We start from the raw sequence: 18969 nt of genomic DNA on the forward strand, positions 1-18969 counted from the left end.
GACCGTCTCCTAAAGTTGATTCAGCGGCGGGATCGGGGCACCACCAGTACAGAGCTTGCTCTGAAATGACAGCAGGCAGGTGTGCGTGTATCTGCACGCACAGTGAGGCGAAGACTTTTGGAGGATGCTTGGTGTCAAGAAGGGCAGCAAAGAAGCCACTTCTCTCCAGGAAAAACATCAGGGACAGACTGATATTCTGCAAAAGGTACAGGGATTGGACTGCTGAGGACTGGGGTAAAGTCATTTTCTCTGATGAATCCCCTTTTCGATTGTTTGGGGCATCCGGAAAAAAGCTTGTCTGGAGAAGACAAGGTGAGCGCTACCATTAGTCCTGTGTCATGCCAACAGTAAAGCATCCTGAGACCATTCATGTGTGGGGTTGCTTCTCAGCCAATTTTGCCTAAGAACACAGCCATGAATAATAATTTATATTTGTGTCATTCTCAAAACTTTTGGCCATAGCTGTACACAACCAAAGACACAGTAATGTGTGTTTCCTGTCCTTCATGAGATCACCAAATGAAACAAACTCGACATGACTGTTCCTTAAGTGTCCACGGACCACTCCAACTGGTTGGAGTAGAGAAATATTGTTACATTATTCAACCTTTTGACGTTACCGTACTGCAAAGTCTTTCTGTGTTAACAAAGGGATTCTCAACTTTCATTTTGGCAGAGTGTGGAAATGAGTTTTGGTATTTCCGACCGTTATAAACCTGTGGTGGGAGAGAGAGAGGGAGAGGGGGGGCTATGTACTTCACCCAAAAAGGGCACGTCGTGAAAGTCCCCCTTTGGTGGGTTCAATCTTGTGATTATCCTGCAAGTTTCAAGCCAACACAAAAATAACGACCACGTGATGTCCTGGTTGCAGTTTCATCGTTGCAGTCTCTGGTGGTTGACCTTGGCAGGCACTTTGAGAGCGGAGCAGTCCACCACAAGAATGGGCAGTGGATGTCCGGTTGGTGATTGTCATTGCGGTCCCCCTCTGGTGGTTTACCTAGGTAGGCTCTCTGAAAGCGGAGCAGTCCACCACAAGGATGGGCAGTGGATGTCCGGTTGGTGATCATTGTTGCAGTCCCCCTCTGGTGGTTTACCTAGGTAGGCTCTCTGAAAGAGGAGCAGTCCACCACAAGGATGGGCAGTGGATGTCTGGTTGGTGATCGTTGATGCAGTCCCCCTCTGGTGGTTGACCCGGGAAGGATTTCTGCAAATGAAGCAGGCTGCCACAAGGATGGGCAGCAGATGTCCGGATTGGGATTGCCGTTCCGGACCCGTCGTCTGGTCGTCCAGGCTGGTGGATCTAGGCAGTAACTTAGGCAGATGTTAGCAACGCACGCAAACACACTCATGAAATACATAATTACATTTCTTCCCAAATGAGCGGCATTGTGGAACTAAGTAATGGTTGTATGGGGAACTTGTCTATGGCTCTTAAGTGTCAAAGGAAATGAAACAAAAAGGAATGAAAGCATAAACAAAATATATACAAAATATAGTTATCACACCATCATCTAATTGGACTGTATTCTATATACGTCCAAGGTCTTGGCAAAATGACCCTAATGTCATTGTCTAATGTCATATCTAGGGCGTTCCTAATTTCCGGTGTGTTGCTTAGGGCACTATCCTAAATTGATAACTACATGATAAATCTACAGCTGTCAGTCACCAGCTTCAGGTAGTCTACAGGGATGACCTATGGACCTCTGTGGAGAAACTGGTGAGTACGGTAACTGTAGTCAAAGACCTAAGAGTACATTTTCAACTTTACTAAAGCTGGTATTTTGTTCGGACCCTTAAGCAATCCGAGCATAAAACCTCATTAAATGTTCCGTTGTACGTGTGCGTTTGTGCTTACACAAACGCACATACCAAGGGAAAGAAACCAAGTATCCCGGTAGGCTGCAACCTGTTCAGAATGAGTCTGACGTCGTCAGATAATTTCCAGGTCAATTCCTGGAGGTCAGTAAGAATTGATGTCGACCTCAAGACGTGTTAAAGGGACCTGTAGTAGTTTTACTACACGTCAATGCGTCTTACACCATTGTAGTGGTGATAGGTATGAAGTCTATTTCATAGCTATGTTATCCACGGAGGAGCTAACCTCATGACGGAAGTACTCTCTAAGCACTGAACCAGTCGTACGCGGTGTAATCATGTTTCATGACTTCTAATAACTTTTCTCCTGAATGGAGGGTTTTATTTATTAGTGGGATGTGTGTTAACCATCAGAAGAGTGTTCTGAGATTCCCTTACACGTGTTGCACCCTGAGTGACTACTAACTCCTCTGTCGCTATTATCAATAGCAGTTTGACTTGTGAGGTCTCTAATCCTCTTACTGATTGTTGCTGGACTGACTGTGGTAGCATTGGTACTGGTACTCAAGGGGACCAGTTATCCTAACGGTTTATTCTGAAATGTTATCCTACCGGAACACATGATTAGAGCATTTTACTAGTTGCGTTGTTGTTGAAACTACACATGGCAAGGCATGATTATTTTTGCCGTTTGTTTTGGAGGTGGAACGTCCACTGGACTTCTTTTATGAAACAATGTGGTACACCACAGTAATATCTTAGATGTGTTCTAATGTTATCCCCATCTAGGGGCCTGTCCGCTCCTCTCTGTTCTCATAGGGGAGTTTACAACTAGATTTGTTTTCTGCTCTGGTGGCCTCGTACAGTGTTGCACGTAGTCTCGACCCCCCCCCCCCCCCCACCGGCCTCGATGAGGCTCATCATGGGTCTGGGCTAGTATTCCCCCCCTTTGTGTCATAATATATGCCATTTATATAGCACACACTTATATCCAAAGTGACAACAGTCCATACATTTTGGTATGTGACCACAGTGGGAATCAAACCCAAAACTCTAGTTGCTTGACCCATGCTCTTATGAACTGAACCACGTACAGGACCACTACAATACAGAAGTACAATACAATACACGATTACAATACAGGTGGAAGGCCATGGATGAGGCATGCAATGATTTCAATTCACACCTACAGTATGTCAGGCTTGGATTCGCCAGGTTTTCCGCAGGTGCATGAACAATGAGGATATTTACTGTGATTTCGATGACAACTTATGGCCAAATGCTCAAGACAGGCTTGATGCAAACTAGTGCTGCTAAACATTACTTTTTTTTCATTTATTTCAATTCATTACATTGTGAAAGATGTCTTCAATGATCACACCTTTGATCACACATGGGATAGAAATTATGGACATTTGATGATCAGTACATGTTTATGGGTAGTGCAAGTATACTGCCTTATGTGAAAACAGTGTAATGTACTGTAGTTTACAGTACTGTAGCATACTGCATTTAAAGGACAATTTTGGAACATGTATCTTACATGTTTTTCTATTGGATTAACTTTGTTAAAATAACAAAATTGCAAAGATATCGTTATGTTTTTGTAATTAAACCAATGTACTCATTATATACTGCTCAAAAAAATAAAGGGAACACTTAAACAACACAATGTAACTCCAAGTCAATCACATTTCTGTGAAATCAAACTGTCCACTTAGGAAGCAACACTGATTGACAATACATTTCACATGCTGTTGTGCAAATGGAATAGACAACAGGTGGAAATTATAGGCAATTAGCAAGACACCCCCAATAAAGGAGTGGTTCTGCAGGTGGTGACCACAGACCACTTCTCAGTTCCAATGCTTCCTGGCTGATGTTTTGGTCACTTTTGAATGCTGGCGGTGCTTTCACTCTAGTGGTAGCATGAGACGGAGTCTACAACCCACACAAGTGGCTCAAGTAGTGCAGCTCATCCAGGATGGCACATCAATGCGAGCTGTGGCAAGAAGGTTTGCTGTGTCTGTCAGCGTAGTGTCCAGAGAATGGAGGCGCTACCAGGAGACAGGCCAGTACATCAGGAGACGTGGAGGAGGCTGTAGGAGGGCAACAACCCAGCAGCAGGACCGCTACCTCCGCCTTTGTGCAAGGAGGAGCAGGAGAAGCACTGCCAGAGCCCTGCAAAATGACCTCCAGCAGGCCACAAATGTGCATGTGTCTGCTCAAACGGTCAGAAACATACTCCATGAGGGTGGTATGAGGGCCCGACGTCCACAGGTGGGGGTTGTGCTTACAGCCCAACACCGTGCAGGACATTTGGCATTTGCCAGAGAACACCAAGATTGGCAAATTCGCCACTGGCGCCCTGTGTTCTTCACAGATGAAAGCAGGTTCACACTGAGCATATGTGACAGACGTGACAGAGTCTGGAGACGCCGTGGAGAACGTTCTGCTGCCTGCAACATCCTCCAGCATGACCGGTTTGGCGGTGGGTCAGTCATGGTGTGGGGTGGCATTTATTTGGGGGGCCGCACAGTCCTCCATGTGCTCGCCAGAGGTAGCCTGACTGCCATTAGGTACCTAGATGAGATCCTCAGACCCCTTGTGAGACCATATGCTGGTGTGGTTGGCCCTGGGTTCCTCCTAATGCAAGACAATACTAGACCTCATGTGGCTGGAGTGTGTCAGCAGTTCCTGCAAGAGGAAGGCATTGATGCTATGGACTGGCCCGCCCATTCCCCAGACCTGAATCTAATTGAGCACATCTGGGACATCATGTCTCACTCCATCCACCAACGCCACATTGCACCACAGACTGTCCAGGAGTTGGCGGATGCTTTAGTCCAGGTCTGGGAGGAGATCCCTCAGGAGACCATCCACCACCTCATCAGGAGCATGCCCAGGCGTTGTAGGGAGGTCATACAGGCACGTGGAGCCCACACACACTACTGAGCCTCATTTTGACTTGTTTTAAGGACATTACATCAAAGTTGGATCAGCCTGTAGTGTGGTTTTCCACTTTAATTTTGAATGTGACTCCAAATCCAGACCTCCATGGGTTGATAAATTGGATTTCCATTGATTCTTTTTGTGTGATTTTGTTGTCAGCACATTCAACTATGTAAAGAAAAAAGTATTTAATAAGATTATTTTATTCATTCAGATCTAGGATGTGTTATTTTAGTGTTCCCTTTATTTTTTTGAGCAGTGTATTTCACAGTAAACTTACATTTTGGATCAATGGCTGTGTGGTGAAAGATGTCTACAAACAAAATTAATGCACAATAAAAAAGTGTTGGATGTAAGACTGACTGTGTTATAAGTGTTACCAATTTGGAGTTTTGTACTAAGATTTAGAAAATTCACCACATATTTGTGAAAATAGTAGCAAAGCTATAATAAAAAACTAAGCCCTACCAGGTCAGGTTCCTCTGGTCATGTTTGTTTTTGTGTCTGCACCAGTGCGTCTTTCTGTGTAAAAGGAAAGGGTGATACCTAGTCAGTTGCACAACTCAATACATTCAATCGAAATGTGTTTCCCGCTGAATCAGAGAGTTGCAAAGGGCTGCCTAAATGAACACTTGGGGAGCAGTTCTTGTTGCGTGTTAACTGCTTTGTTCAAGAACGCCAGATTTTTCCACCTTGCCGGCTCAGGGAATTGAACCATCAACCTTTCGGTTACTGGCCCAATGCTCTTAACAGCTAGGGTACCTGCCACCCTTCCATGTGTGTGTGTGCGTGTGTGTGTGTGCTTGCCTGTATCTTCATTAAAGTGACTACTTATGACTGTGACCAACATATGACCCCCAGATACGCCGCAGTCTCGGCTCCGGTCCCCACACACTACTATGTAGTGATCACCAGCTGTCAGGATGTCAACCAGACGGCCGGGGTGTGTGACGGCCCCCTCAATGTCTTCTCCTTCCTCCTACCCCACCGCTCAGACAACGACGAGAGCTGCAAGGTAATTCTCTCACCACATGGGGGCACTATGTCTATGGCTGTCTCTGCGTGAAGAAGCCTATGCAATAAATTGTCATAAACCACAGATCTAGAATCTAGAACCTATAGAAATAGAATCCCCCCCAAAAATTCTGAATGTGTATGTATTTCACCACACGCACACAAGGTATTTACTTAGAAATTACATGGCGAAACGAATTTAACTGACGTTATTACCTTGACAAATTCTTGACACCACATGGTACTTTGTTGCTAATGAATTGTTCATAAGTCTTAGAGAAATTGCTGGCATGATATTTTTTCATCATATCAAGGGAACAGTTTAATGATGTAGACAGAGGAAGTACTTAGTTCATTCCCATGCACAGTCCTTCAGTCAACTTAGCATCTAACAGCCTTTACCAGACTTTTGTATTTCCGGACTTCTATTGCACTACTGAATTATTGGAGTGGCCATTAGAATGAATATAGGTCACTCTTCCCACTAACCTTTTGCTGCACTAACTCATAAAGGCCTGATTCAGGGCCAAGATAAGCGCACACAACTCTGACCTTTGCATTAATCTTACATTGATCTCAATGGGACACTTCCACGAAAGTTGGAGTTAAGGGCACACAGATCTCAAGTCAGAATACAACCTCTTATCATTGTTGGCAGAAGATGGCATTTATTGCAGCCTTCTGTGTAAGTTCAAATTTCACAATACAACTGTGGATTTCAAAATGGAGTGCTATGATAAATATAACTTGTTCACTATGACCCTCTGGTCTCATGATGATAACGATAATGACCTTTCATTGTATACTCTTGAGGCTGTATCTCTTAAAGTTGTGTAGGTCTACTGTTTCAACCATTGGTCTTTCATTAGTGCTACTGTTTATGACCATGACCACTTATTTGTCTGTGACCTTTACTGAACTTACTGTAATTGCTCGTCTGAGGCTACCTGACCCCTCTTCGGAGGACAAATATCTTAGTTTTTTTTAACCTTTTTTTACATATACATACATTTAACATATACATTTTACATACATGGTACTTTTATATATAACAACAATACATTACCAAACAAACTCTTTAATCCCAACCCTCAGCCACTGTCACGTCCTGACCATAGAGAGCTCTTATTTTTCTATGGTAGAGTAGGTCAGGGTGTGACTGGGGGGTTGTTCTAGTTTATATTTTCTATATGGGGTTCTAGGTTTATTTTCTATGTTGGTGATTTGTATGATTCCCAATTAGAGGCAGCTGGTTATCGTTGTCTCTAATTGGGGATCATACTTAAGTTGCATTTTTTCCACCTGTGGGTTATGGGATATTGTTTGTTTTGAGTTAGTGCACGTAGCATCTCTGTAGTCACGGTTTGTTTATTCATTTATTGTTTGTTTTGTATTTTGCTAAGTTTCACTTTATAAAAAAGATGTGGAACGCTACTCACACTGCGCCTTGGTCCGATATTCATTCCAACGAACGTGACAGCCACTCTCAGCCCATCCCACCTACCACCATAGACCGCCCTTGTTTAGTTTCCATGTGTCATATATTTTTCAGTTATGTTGTGATGTTTGACAACATTGTTTTATCTTTCTAATCGTATATTTTCCACAGATTGTGAGCTAAAGATGAAAACCTTTCTTACGAGTATTATTATATCATTTATTGACTGGCTATGGCTTTCCAGATCGCCCAACACTGCTATTTGTAAGGTTAATTTTGTTGTTGTGATGTGATTTTTTTTAACCATTCCTGAACCTGTGACCAGAAACAAACTAAATAGGGGCAATACCAGAATAAATGATCTATTGATTCTGTCTCTTCACAACACAATCTACACAATTGAGATTGTTGTATGCCCCAAAAATATTGCATTCTGTTGGTGGCAAGAATTTGATAGAATAATTTAAATAGAAAAACTCTAATTGTTGAGTCAAGTGTATTTTTTTGTACCAGTTCATAAACCATGTGCCATGGAATTGGTACATCAAAAATCTCCTCCCATTTACTTTGCAACCTGTATGGCGCAGCTGTCAACATTTTTGTCCTCAGATGAAACTGGAATATTTTTCTATTTATGCCAGTTCCTTTCAGCCAATTTGTATCTTTAATATATGGCAGGCAAACAAGTTCCCTTCCTTCTGCCTTTTCCACTTGCCTCCTCTGTTTTTGTGGTTGTGCTGCAATCAGTTGGTTGTAAGTTTGGATTGAGCAAATATTCCCATATATTTTCAATAACTGCATATGTGACATAACTCCTCCATTTCTATTCATAATATCATTAATAAAAATAATTTTAAAACATTTATTCCATAAAGAATGTTTTTTTATTAATCAATATATTTGAGTTTAACCATAATATTTGTTCTTTCTTTTCTGGAGGATTAAACTGAAATTGTAACCAGCTTTGTATGGCTTGTTTAAGAAAGGGCGATACTTTAAACAAAATTTCATTTTCAATTAGTCGGAAATGAGAAGTTGTAATCTGTATACATGAATGCTCATATTTGAAAGTCCTAGCAGGCTATAAGCATGTCAGCCTAGCCTGCTCAGTTCATTGGATTCAGTTGTTCGTAAAAAAAAAGAAGAGAAAACAACCTAAATATATCACAAGACCAGTCCTTTTTTGATGTCCATTACATGCAAGACATATTTCATGTAGTCCTCGTTATATCCTGTTATATTCCGACAAAAAAAAGAACAAGGAACAAGGAATGTAGATTCTAACGACCGCTAATGACTGCCAGTAAAAATGTGTCTTAGGCATCAAATTATATCCTGTTGTATCATGTAATGGCTGTGAGTAAACTTGTAAAACAACCCTCTATCCACCCTACACATGTTTTTTATTCCAGGGTCGTTTCTCTATCACCTCAGCTGTTTTACACCTAGGCCTATATCATTAGGATCAAGAATATAAAAGGTAGCATAAATAGCTTATATAGAAATATATAATATACCTTTCTCTCGCTTAGAGAAGTGCTTCCATAAGCCAATTATTGTATTAGTTCTACCGTTAACTTTAATCACTTTAGTTCTACCGTTAACCAGCCTGCCACACACTAGAGACAACAACCCTGTTGACAATACCTAATCCATCCATTTGCCAGTGTGTATTGGAAGAATAATCATCCTTTACAGTGAGGGAAAAAAGTATTTGATCCCCTGCTGATTTTGTACATTTGCCGACTGACAAAGAAATTATCAGTCTATAATTTTAATTGTAGGTTTATTTGAACAGTGAGAGACAGAATAACAACAACAAAAATCCTGAAAAACGCATGTCAAAATGTTATAAAATGATTTGCATTTTAATGAGGGAAATAAGTATTTGACCCCTTTGCAAAACATGACTTAGTACTTGGTGGCAAAACCCTTGTTGGCAATCACAGAGGTCAGACGTTTCTTGTAGTTGGACACCAGGTTTTCACACATCTCAGGAGGGATTTTGTCCCACTCCTCTTTGCAGATCTTCTCCAAGTCATTAAGGTTTTGAGGCTGACGTTTGGCAACTCGAACCTTTAGCTCCCTCCACAGATTTTCTATGGGATTAAGGTCTGGAGACTGGCTAGGCCACTCCAGGACCTTAATGTGCTTCTTCTTGAGCCACTCCTTTGTTGCCTTGGTCGTGTGTTTTGGGTCATTGTCATGCTGGAATACCCATCCATGACCCATTTTCAATGCCCTGGCTGAGGGAAGGAGGTTCTCACCCAAGATTTGACGGTACATGGCCCCGTCCATCGTCCCTTTGATGAGGTGAAGTTGTCCTGTCCCCTTAACAGAAAAACGCCCCCAAAGCATAATGTTTCCACCTCCATGTTTGACGGTGGGGAGGATGTTTTTGGGGTCATAGGCAGCATTCATCCTCCTCCAAACACAGTGAGTTGAGTTGATGCCAAGAGCCCCATTTTGGCCTCTGAATCATTCAGATGTTCATTGGTAAACTTCAGACGGGCATGTATATGTGCTTTCTTGAGCAGGGGGACCTTGCGGGCGCTGCAGGATTTCAATCTTTCACGGCGTAGTGTGTTACCAATTGTTTTCTTGGTGACTATGGTCCCAGCTGCCTTGAGATCATTGACAAGATCCTCCCGTGTAGTTCTGGGCTGATTCCTCACCATTCTCATGATCATTGCAACTCCACGAGGTGAGATCTTGCATGGAGCCCCAGGCCGAGGGAGATTGACAGTTCTTTTGTGTTTCTTCCATTTGCGAATAATCGCGCCAACTGTTGTCACCATCTCACCAAGCTGCTTGGCGATGGTCTTGTAGCCCATTCCAGCCTTGTGTAGGTCTACAATCTTGTCCCTGACATCCTTGGAGAGCTCTTTGGTCTTGGCCATGGTGGAGAGTTTGGAATCTGATTGATTGATTGCTTCTGTGGACAGGTGTCTTTTATACAGGTAACAAGCTGAGATTAGGAGCACTCCCTTTAAGAGTGTGCTCCTAATCTCAGCTCGTTACCTGTATAAAAGACACCTGGGAGCCAGAAATCTTTCTGATTGAGAGGGGGTCAAATACTTATTTCCCTCATTAAAATGCAAATCAATTTATAATATTTTTGACATGCGTTTCTCTGGATTTTTTGGTTGTTATTCTGTCTCACTGTAATAGCTGTTGAATGGAGTAGACCAAGGCGCAGCATGGTTAGTGCTCATCATAATATTTTAATGGAACACTTTAAACAAAACAAGAAACGAATGACAGCCAAAACAGTTCTGTCAGGTAACAACACTAAACAGAAATTATCCACCCACAAAACCCAAAGGAAAACAGGCTACCTAAGTATGGCTCCCAATCAGCAACAACGAAGTACAGCTGTCCCTGACTGAGAGCCATACCAGGCCAAAACAAAGAAATGCAAAACATAGAAAAAAGGACATAGAATATAACCCCAAAACACACAGAAAAACACCCCCTGCCACGCCCTGACCAAACTACAATAACAAATAACCCCTTTTACTGGTCAGGACATGACACACACACTGTTCAAATAAACCTACCATTAAAATTATAGACTGATCATTTCTTTGTCAGTGGGCAAACACGCAAAATCAGCAGGGGATCAAATGCTTTTTTCCCTCATTGTATATTTTTTATACTTACTGTAATTGATGGATTAGGTACTGAATTTACTGTAATTGCTCGTCTGAGGCTACATGACCATGGCCACTTATCGGTCTGTAACTTTTACTGAACTTACTGTAATTAATCGTCTGAGGCTAAATGACCATGACCACTTATCCCACGATGTCAGTAGTGCTGCATTGTGCCCTTCTCCCTGAGTGTTCTGCACAATCCGAAGCGTCTCTCACTCGCATTGCTCTCCGTCACGTGAACGGGTCTTTCTCACAGGCTACAAGTGAAGAATTCCAAGGTGCATATTGAAGATATTGGAAGAACTGTCCAGATTTACATTTCGTCAACCAACAAGATGAGTAGGCCTAACAAACAGCACTAGCCTATGTCAATCTACTATCCCCCCCTAGTACAAAAGTCAACCTATCCTATTCTGTGCAATAAATAAATATTCCAACATAGTCTGGGACAGTTGTGGAATGTGATAGATCCCAAATGAATACAACCACTAGCATAAAAAAAAACTGTTTTATGCAATGTGGCTGAAGCAACAGATCAGAGAGTGTAGCTTAAAATGTTGGTAAGCTATTAGGCTATTTTTTCACATTATAAGCGCAGCAATGTGCACATGGTAGTAGGCTATAAGCGTGAATGTTCCATTAGCGGAAAACACCATTATCAAAAGTGACTGCAAATGCAGTTTTGCATGTAATGCTTTAATTATAAAGGTTTTAATGGTGAAATGTATCTTCTCCAAACTTGAAACTCACGCACTGCTTATATATGCCAGTTAGGCTCTACACCCCTTGTAAAACGGATTCATGTGCTTAATTTTAAGAAATTATTTGGCCACTTTAGTTACTAACCTTATTAAATCATATAGGCCTATCGGCTGGGCTACATGAGGTGTAGACTACCACTATGATTAGAAAAGCGTTGAAGAAAAAATGCCATTGTTTCTTATGCTGGGCATCATTCACAAGTGATAATATATCATTCACAAGGGATAGGCTAATATTGTCACCCATCAGACTATTCTTGGTTTAATCCTGTCTTTACATATACTAAATAATATATGTGTGACATTTGTATTGATTTAGAATGGACTATTATCATGCACCTGTATCAAAACAGGGGCAGCGGCAAATCTTTTATTTAATCTATGCACTTAAATAGTGAATGAAGGACGCTTTTCCCCATGCTTTATTTTCATGTCAGTCAGGTAGGCTATACTCCTGTTGTAAATATAAGCAATGTGCTTAATATTAGGAAAGTTGAGAAATAAATATAGTAGGCCTAGCCTATAGAAAGCTGATGGGATCCTCCTCTTTTTATTTTGCGGCCATCACTCTGTTTTCTCACACAGTTGCATAGCCTATAGAAAAGTTGCACAACATGAGCTCATGGGCTCCCATGAAGTGTTTGATTACATTTTCAAATACATTTGCATTGATGTCAGAGTGATTAGAGGGACAATAGAGTGCTGAGTACCAGGCAGTTAGCATGTTTGGTAGGCTACTAATGACCAGCAGCAGCATCAGAGTTTGGAGAAGACTAATTACCGTGACTAAACGGTCATGTGGAATTTGACTGCCTTCATGACTCGTGACCACCGGTGTGGTGATAATACCTTCACTGCAACAGCCCTACTTGTGACGGTCATATAGTGGGTTTCCCATGAATGCAGCTATGTTTTCTTCTGGTAACGTCATTGTAATTTCCGCTCTATCAATATTGATGACCTTGTAACTCTGTGTGTAGTCTTTTGAAAGGCTTTCTATAAATAATAGAGAGATTGAATGAGCCAGCTGATGGTCATAATCATGTCCAAATTACATATGATTTATATGTAACACACATACAAAAAATGTTCATCTTGTCTTGTGGTGGTCCTGCAGAGCTCAGAGGACGAGTCGCAGTGGGTGGAGGAGCTGCTGAAGCTGCACACAGCGCGGGTCAGAGACGTGGAGATCCTCACAGGCCTGGACTTGTACCGCTCCACCACTCTGAACTACACCCAGACCCTCTCCCTCAAGACCTACCTGCACACCTTCGAGAGTGACACCTAAAACAGACACACACGAACTCACTCTCACTGTATCTCTGTATCGTTTTCCCTCTCTTCTCAATTTTCATACTGTGTTTCACTTCCCCTCTTTGTCTCTCCCATCTTTGTCCCAGTGGGCACAGATGTAAATTTAACGTCTATTACACGTTGGTTCAACGTAATTTCATTAAAATGACGTGAAAAACATCTTTGATTCAACCAGTGTGTGCCCAGTGGGGTCTCTCTCTTTCTCTCTCCCCAGTACATGTCTGACCCTTAGGTGTATATTTTTTATAGTATTTGTCATATTTATTATGTAGAGGATAATAATTCTGCCACTTCGTCACACTAATCCAGAGAGCTCTTGTGTTCGAAATAGGAGTGGAATTAGACTTTTGTTGTGTATGGTTTGAGAGAAAGTGTTGTGTTGTGAATTAAGTGTTTGTTTGGGGAAGTGGAGAAATGGGTTGGATTAGGTTAATGGAAGCTTTTGGTTACAGGAAGATGATGTCATATCCAGTGATGGAAAAAGTACCCAATTGTCATACTTGAGTAAAAGTAAAGATATCTTTAATAGAAAATGGAAAGTCCCCTAGTAAAATACTACTTGAGTAAAAGTCTAAAAGTGTTTGGTTTTAAATATACCTAAGTATCAAAAGTAAATGTAATTGTTAAAATATACTGAAGTATCAAAGGTAAAAGTATAAATCATTTCAAATTCTTTACATTAAGCAAACCAGATGGCACCATTTATTGTTTTTCAAATGTACGGATAGCTAGGGGTACACCAACACTCAGACATCATTTACAAATGAAACATGTGTGATTAGTGAGTACGCCAGATCAGAGGCAGTAGGGATGACCAGGGATGTTCTCTTGATAAGTGCGTGAATTTGACAATTTTCCTGTCCTGCTAAGTATTCAAAATGTAACCAGTACTTTTGGGTGTCAGGGAAAATATATGGAGTAAAAAAGTACATTATTTTCTTTAGGAATGTAGTGAAGTAAGAGTAAAAGTTGTCAAAAAGATTAATAGTGAATTAAAGCACAGGTACCCCAAAAAACGACTTAAGTAGTAATTTGAAGTATTTTTACTTAAGTACACCACTGGTCATATCTATTAATACTGCAGAGTTATGATCTACTATAGCCTGACGTGTCTTTGAAATTGGTGTGAAGAATTTATTGCCACCTCCTACACTTACATAAGGTTTACATAAGGATGACATAGCAAATGTTAAAAACAGTCGAGACACCAATGACAACTTTCTGTAATACTTTATTGGTGACACAAAGTGTTTTTCAGGTTGGCTAACAGGCTAGTGGTGTGCATTGGTATTATGGGTGTTAAAAGTGCTTATTCAGTTGTTATAAGCTCTTATTACTGTGTTATAACGCGACTTTAACAACTGGTATATGATGTTTATGACAGTGGAGTCAAGTGCAGTGTTTGGCTGTTTGGCTTTGAGCGTACTGTACTAAATCTACTACTGATAACGGCCCTGCTTCCAGAACAGTTGACTCATTGAAAGTCCTACAGATTCAGCACAATTAACAAACATATTCATGTCACTTAATACAACCTCCATTGATGGCCTCAGATGTTATGTTGATGGTATCTGGTTATGTTTCTCCCTTCTAAATTGTGTAATATTAACATGTGGCTAGATTCTGATCAGAATAAATTCTTATAATGTTGCAGATGAGCATTTGAGTCATTTTTGTTTCAATAACCATGAAATCAAAATAACTGGTTATACAGTAGGAAGCCTGGCATGCCAAAAATAGTTCAGAATTTATGTTATGTATAGAGACATTTGAGAGAACCATCTAGTCAATAATTGAACCTTGGCTGTAGTATTTGGAGTAAAACCAAAACGCAAAGTTTAGGAAGTGTGTTTTCTTATGCTATACTTAAGCAATAAGGCACGAGGGGGTGTGGTATATGGCTAATATACCACACCCCCCATGCTTTATTGCTATTATAAACTGGTTACCAACGTAATTAGCATTCAGGGCTCAAACCACCCAGTTTATAATTGGCTGTTTATCCATGAGGAATGATTGTGCAAGCTACCCACTAAAATCTGGGTGGTTGTTGTTTCAGATTTAGATCGCTGCCCGCACCTGGACCACCTGACTAGCATCACTACTCTGGATGGTTCTGACTTAGAAATGTGGACAACTATAAATACCTAGGTGTCTGGCTAGACTGTAAACTCTCCTTCCAGACTCACATTAAGCATCTCCAATCCAAAGTTAAATCTAGAATCGGCTTCCTGTTTCGCAACAAAGCCTCCTTCACTCATGCTGCCAAACATACCCTTGTAAAACTGACTATCCTACCGATCCTTGACTTCGGCGACGTCATTTACAAAATGGCCTCCAACACTCTACTCAGGAAATTAGATGCAGTCTATCACAGTGCCATCCGTTTTGTCACCAAAGTCCCCATATACTACCCACCACTGCGACCTGTATGCTCTCGTTGGCTGGTCCTCGCTACATATTCGTCGCCAAACCCAATGGCTCCAGGTTGTCTATAAGTCTTTGCTAGGTAAAGCTCCGCCTTATCTCAGCTCACTGTTCACCATAGCAACACCCACCCGTAGCACGCGCTCCAGCAGGTATATTTCACTGGTCATCCCCAAAGCCAACACCCCCTTTGGCCGCCTTTCCTTCCATTTCTCTGCTGCCAATGACTGGAACGAATTGCAAAAATCACTGAAGTTGGAGACTTATATCTCCCTCACTAACTTTAAGCGTCAGCTGTCAGAGCAGCTTACCGATCGCTGCAGCTGTACACAGCCCATCCAACCAACTACCTACCTCATCCCCATATTTGTTTTTGTTTTTCTGCTCTTTTGCACACTAGTATTTCTACTTGTAGATCCTCATCTGCACATATATCATTCCAGTGTAAATTGCTCAATTGTAATTACCCCCGCCACTATTGGCCTATTTATTGCCTTACCTCCCTACTTCATTTGCACACACTGTATACAGATTTTTCTATTGTGTTATTGACTGTATGTTTGTTTATCCCATGTGTAACTCTGTATTGTTGTATTTGTCACACTGCTTTGCTTTATCTTGGCCAGGTCGCAGTTGTAAATGAGAACTTGTTCTCAACTGGCCTACCTGGTTAAATAATGATAAAAAATACAAAATAAAAATATATAATCAAACAGTCAGGGAGTCAGGGATATAATCAAACAGTGTGTCAGTGATATAATCGGATGAGGAGATAGTGGAGGAGGGAGTGACTTTTAAAGGACACATCCATGTCACAGAAATACCACTAAGAAAAAATAGCACTCAGACACAGTGAACTGAAAAAGACAAAGAGAATATGTAGTATATCGGGTTTTGTTATCACTACTGGATTAGGCTACTGTTTCCATTGTGCTTTGAAAGAAAAAAGTTAATTCAGTCTTTACACTTATCTAACATACAGAGACTCAAAGTTTTCTTAAAGTTCAAAAGTCAGTGGTTATGAACGATTTATAGGCTCTTATACTTTAATACCCATCATAATATGATTATCTTTCTCAGATCTTATAAAGTCATGGTGTTATAGGGACAATCAGTAGTTGCTACATATATTTTTTTTAAGTATAAAGGAAGGATATGTACCCATTTATTCTGAAAGAATGTAACTTACAGTATAAATGCCTCATGCACTTGTTGTACCCCAACATAACCCAAAATATAAGCTTGTTTTGCTCCAATGTTTGTAAACAAAGTAAATGTAAACATTTTTGTCATTTAGCAGACGCTCTTATCCAGAGCAACTTACAGTAGTGCATGCATACATTTCAATGCATACATTTCATACATTTTTTTTTTCTGTGCTGGCCCCCCATGGGAATTGAACCCACAACCCTGGTGTTGCAAACACCATGCTCTACCAACTGAGCTACAGAGAAGGATAAACAAACACTGTAGCTTCAAAACATCGTTAAATCTATAATTCATATCAGGTGAGTTCTGGACAGGTTCCCAAAGCTGTCAATTGATCTCTTGCATTTTACAAGGGCAGAAACGTGAGGTCCTCTCTTCTGACAATAAGTTACTTCCTCTCTCTCATGGCCTTCCAGAGTTCACTGTTGTGGTGATTCCTCCGGTAATGTGTGTGTAGCAGTACCCTGTGTAGGCTGTGAACTGGACAGCTCTCAAGTACAGTATGGAGATAAGCAAGGAGTTGCAGAGAAGGTAAACTTTTGTCGTAATTGCATCTAACATCCAGCTTCTTTTGAATGTTTCACTAATGGAAATGACGTATAATGAGATATGTGTAACTGTAAACTTAAAGCCTGCAGGAGATATTTTTCGTGATGCAGTCATAATGTATTGTAAGACTTACAGTTGAAGTCGGAAGTTTACATACACTTAGGTTGGAGTCATTAAAACTCGTTTTTCAACCCCTCCACAAATTTCTTGTTAACAAAATATTGTTTTGGCAAGTCGGTTAGGGCATCTACTTCGTGCATGACACAAGTCATTTTTCCAACAATTGTTTACAGACAGATTATTTCACTTATAATTCACTGTATCACATTTCCAGTGGGTCAGAAGTTTACATACGCTAAGTTGACTGTGCCTTTAAACAGCTTGGGAAATTCCAGAAAATTATGTAATTGCTTTAGAAGCTTCTGATATGCTAATTGGCATCATTTGAGTCAATTGGAGGTGTACCTGTGGATGTATTTCAAGGCCTACCTTCAAACTCAGTGCCTCTTTGCTAGACATCTTGGGAAAATCAAAAGAAATCAGCCAAGACCTCAGAAAAAAAATTGTAGACCTCAACAAGTCTGGTTCATCCTTGGGAGCAATTTCCAAATGCCTGAAGGTACCACGTTCATCTGTACAAACAATAGTACACAGGTATAAACACCATGGGACCACGCAGCCATCATACCACTCAGGAAGGATACGCATTCTGTCTCCTAGAGATGAACGTACTTTGGTGCAAACCGTGCAAATCAATCCCAGAACAACAGCAAAGGACCTTGTGAAGATGCTGGAGGAAACCGGTACAAAAGTATCTATATCCACAGTAAAACAAGTCCTATATCGACATAACCTGAAAGGCCACTCAGTAAGGAAGAAGACACTGCTCTAAAACCGCCATAAAAAAGCCAGACTACGGTTTGCAACTGCACATGGGGACAAAAATCATACTTTTTGGAGAAATGTCCTCTGGTCTGATGAAACAAAAATAGAACTGTTTGGCCATAATGACCATTGTTATGTTAGGAGGAAAAAGGGGGACGCTTGCAAGCTGAAGAACACCATCCCAACCGTGGAGCACGGGGGTGGCAGCATCATGTTGTGAGGGTGCTTTGCTGCAGGAGGGACTGCTGCACTTCACAAAATAGATGGCATCATGAGGTCGGAAAAGTATGTGGATATATTGAAGCAACATCTCAAGACATCAGTCAGGAAGTTAAAACTTGGTCGCAAATGGGTCTTCCAAATGGACAATGACCCCAAGCATACTTCCAAAGTTGTGGCAAAATGGCTTAAGGACAACAAAGTCAAGGTATTGGAGTGGCCATCACAAAGCCCTGACCTCAATCCCATAGAACATTTGTGGGCAGAACTGAAAAAGCATGTGTGCAAGTAGGTCTACAAACCTGACTCAGTTACACCAGCTCTGTGAGGAGGAATGGGCCAAAATTCACCCAACTTATTGTGGGAAGCTTTTGGAAGGCTACCCGAAACGTTTGACCCAAGTTAAACAATTTAAAGGCAATGCTACCAAATTCTAATTGAGTGTATGTAAATTTCTGACCCACTGGGAATGTGATGAAAGAAATAAAAGCTGAAATAAATAATTCTCTCTACTATTATTCTGACATTTCACATTCATAAAATAAAGTGGTGATCCTAACTGACCAAAGACAGGGAATTTTTACTAGGATTGAATGTCAGGAATTGTGAAAAACTGAGTTTAAATGTATTTGGCTAAGGTGTATGTAAACTTCCGACTTCAACTGTATGTCTTATGATCATCTCATAGTAATCCTAACTATACTGAACAAAAATATAAACGCAACAT

General features: G+C 41.0%; 1 protein-coding gene across 1 annotated transcript in view; it reads left to right on the forward strand.

Moving 5' to 3' along the window:
* LOC100380685 (autotaxin) overlaps positions 1-14606 on the forward strand; it is a 35213-nt gene extending 20607 nt beyond the window's left edge. Inside the window, exons 24-25 of the mRNA XM_014141680.3 lie at positions 5632-5785; positions 12757-14606. Coding sequence (XP_013997155.1) covers positions 5632-5785; positions 12757-12927 — 325 coding nt within the window. The 3' untranslated portion in view covers positions 12928-14606. The remainder of the gene's footprint in view (positions 1-5631; positions 5786-12756) is intronic.
* Positions 14607-18969: the final 4363 nt, after the last annotated feature.

This window comes from Salmo salar, chromosome 14, assembly GCF_965601325.2.
Source record: "Salmo salar chromosome 14, fSalSal1, whole genome shotgun sequence".
Classification (NCBI taxonomy): Eukaryota; Metazoa; Chordata; class Actinopteri; order Salmoniformes; family Salmonidae; genus Salmo; species Salmo salar.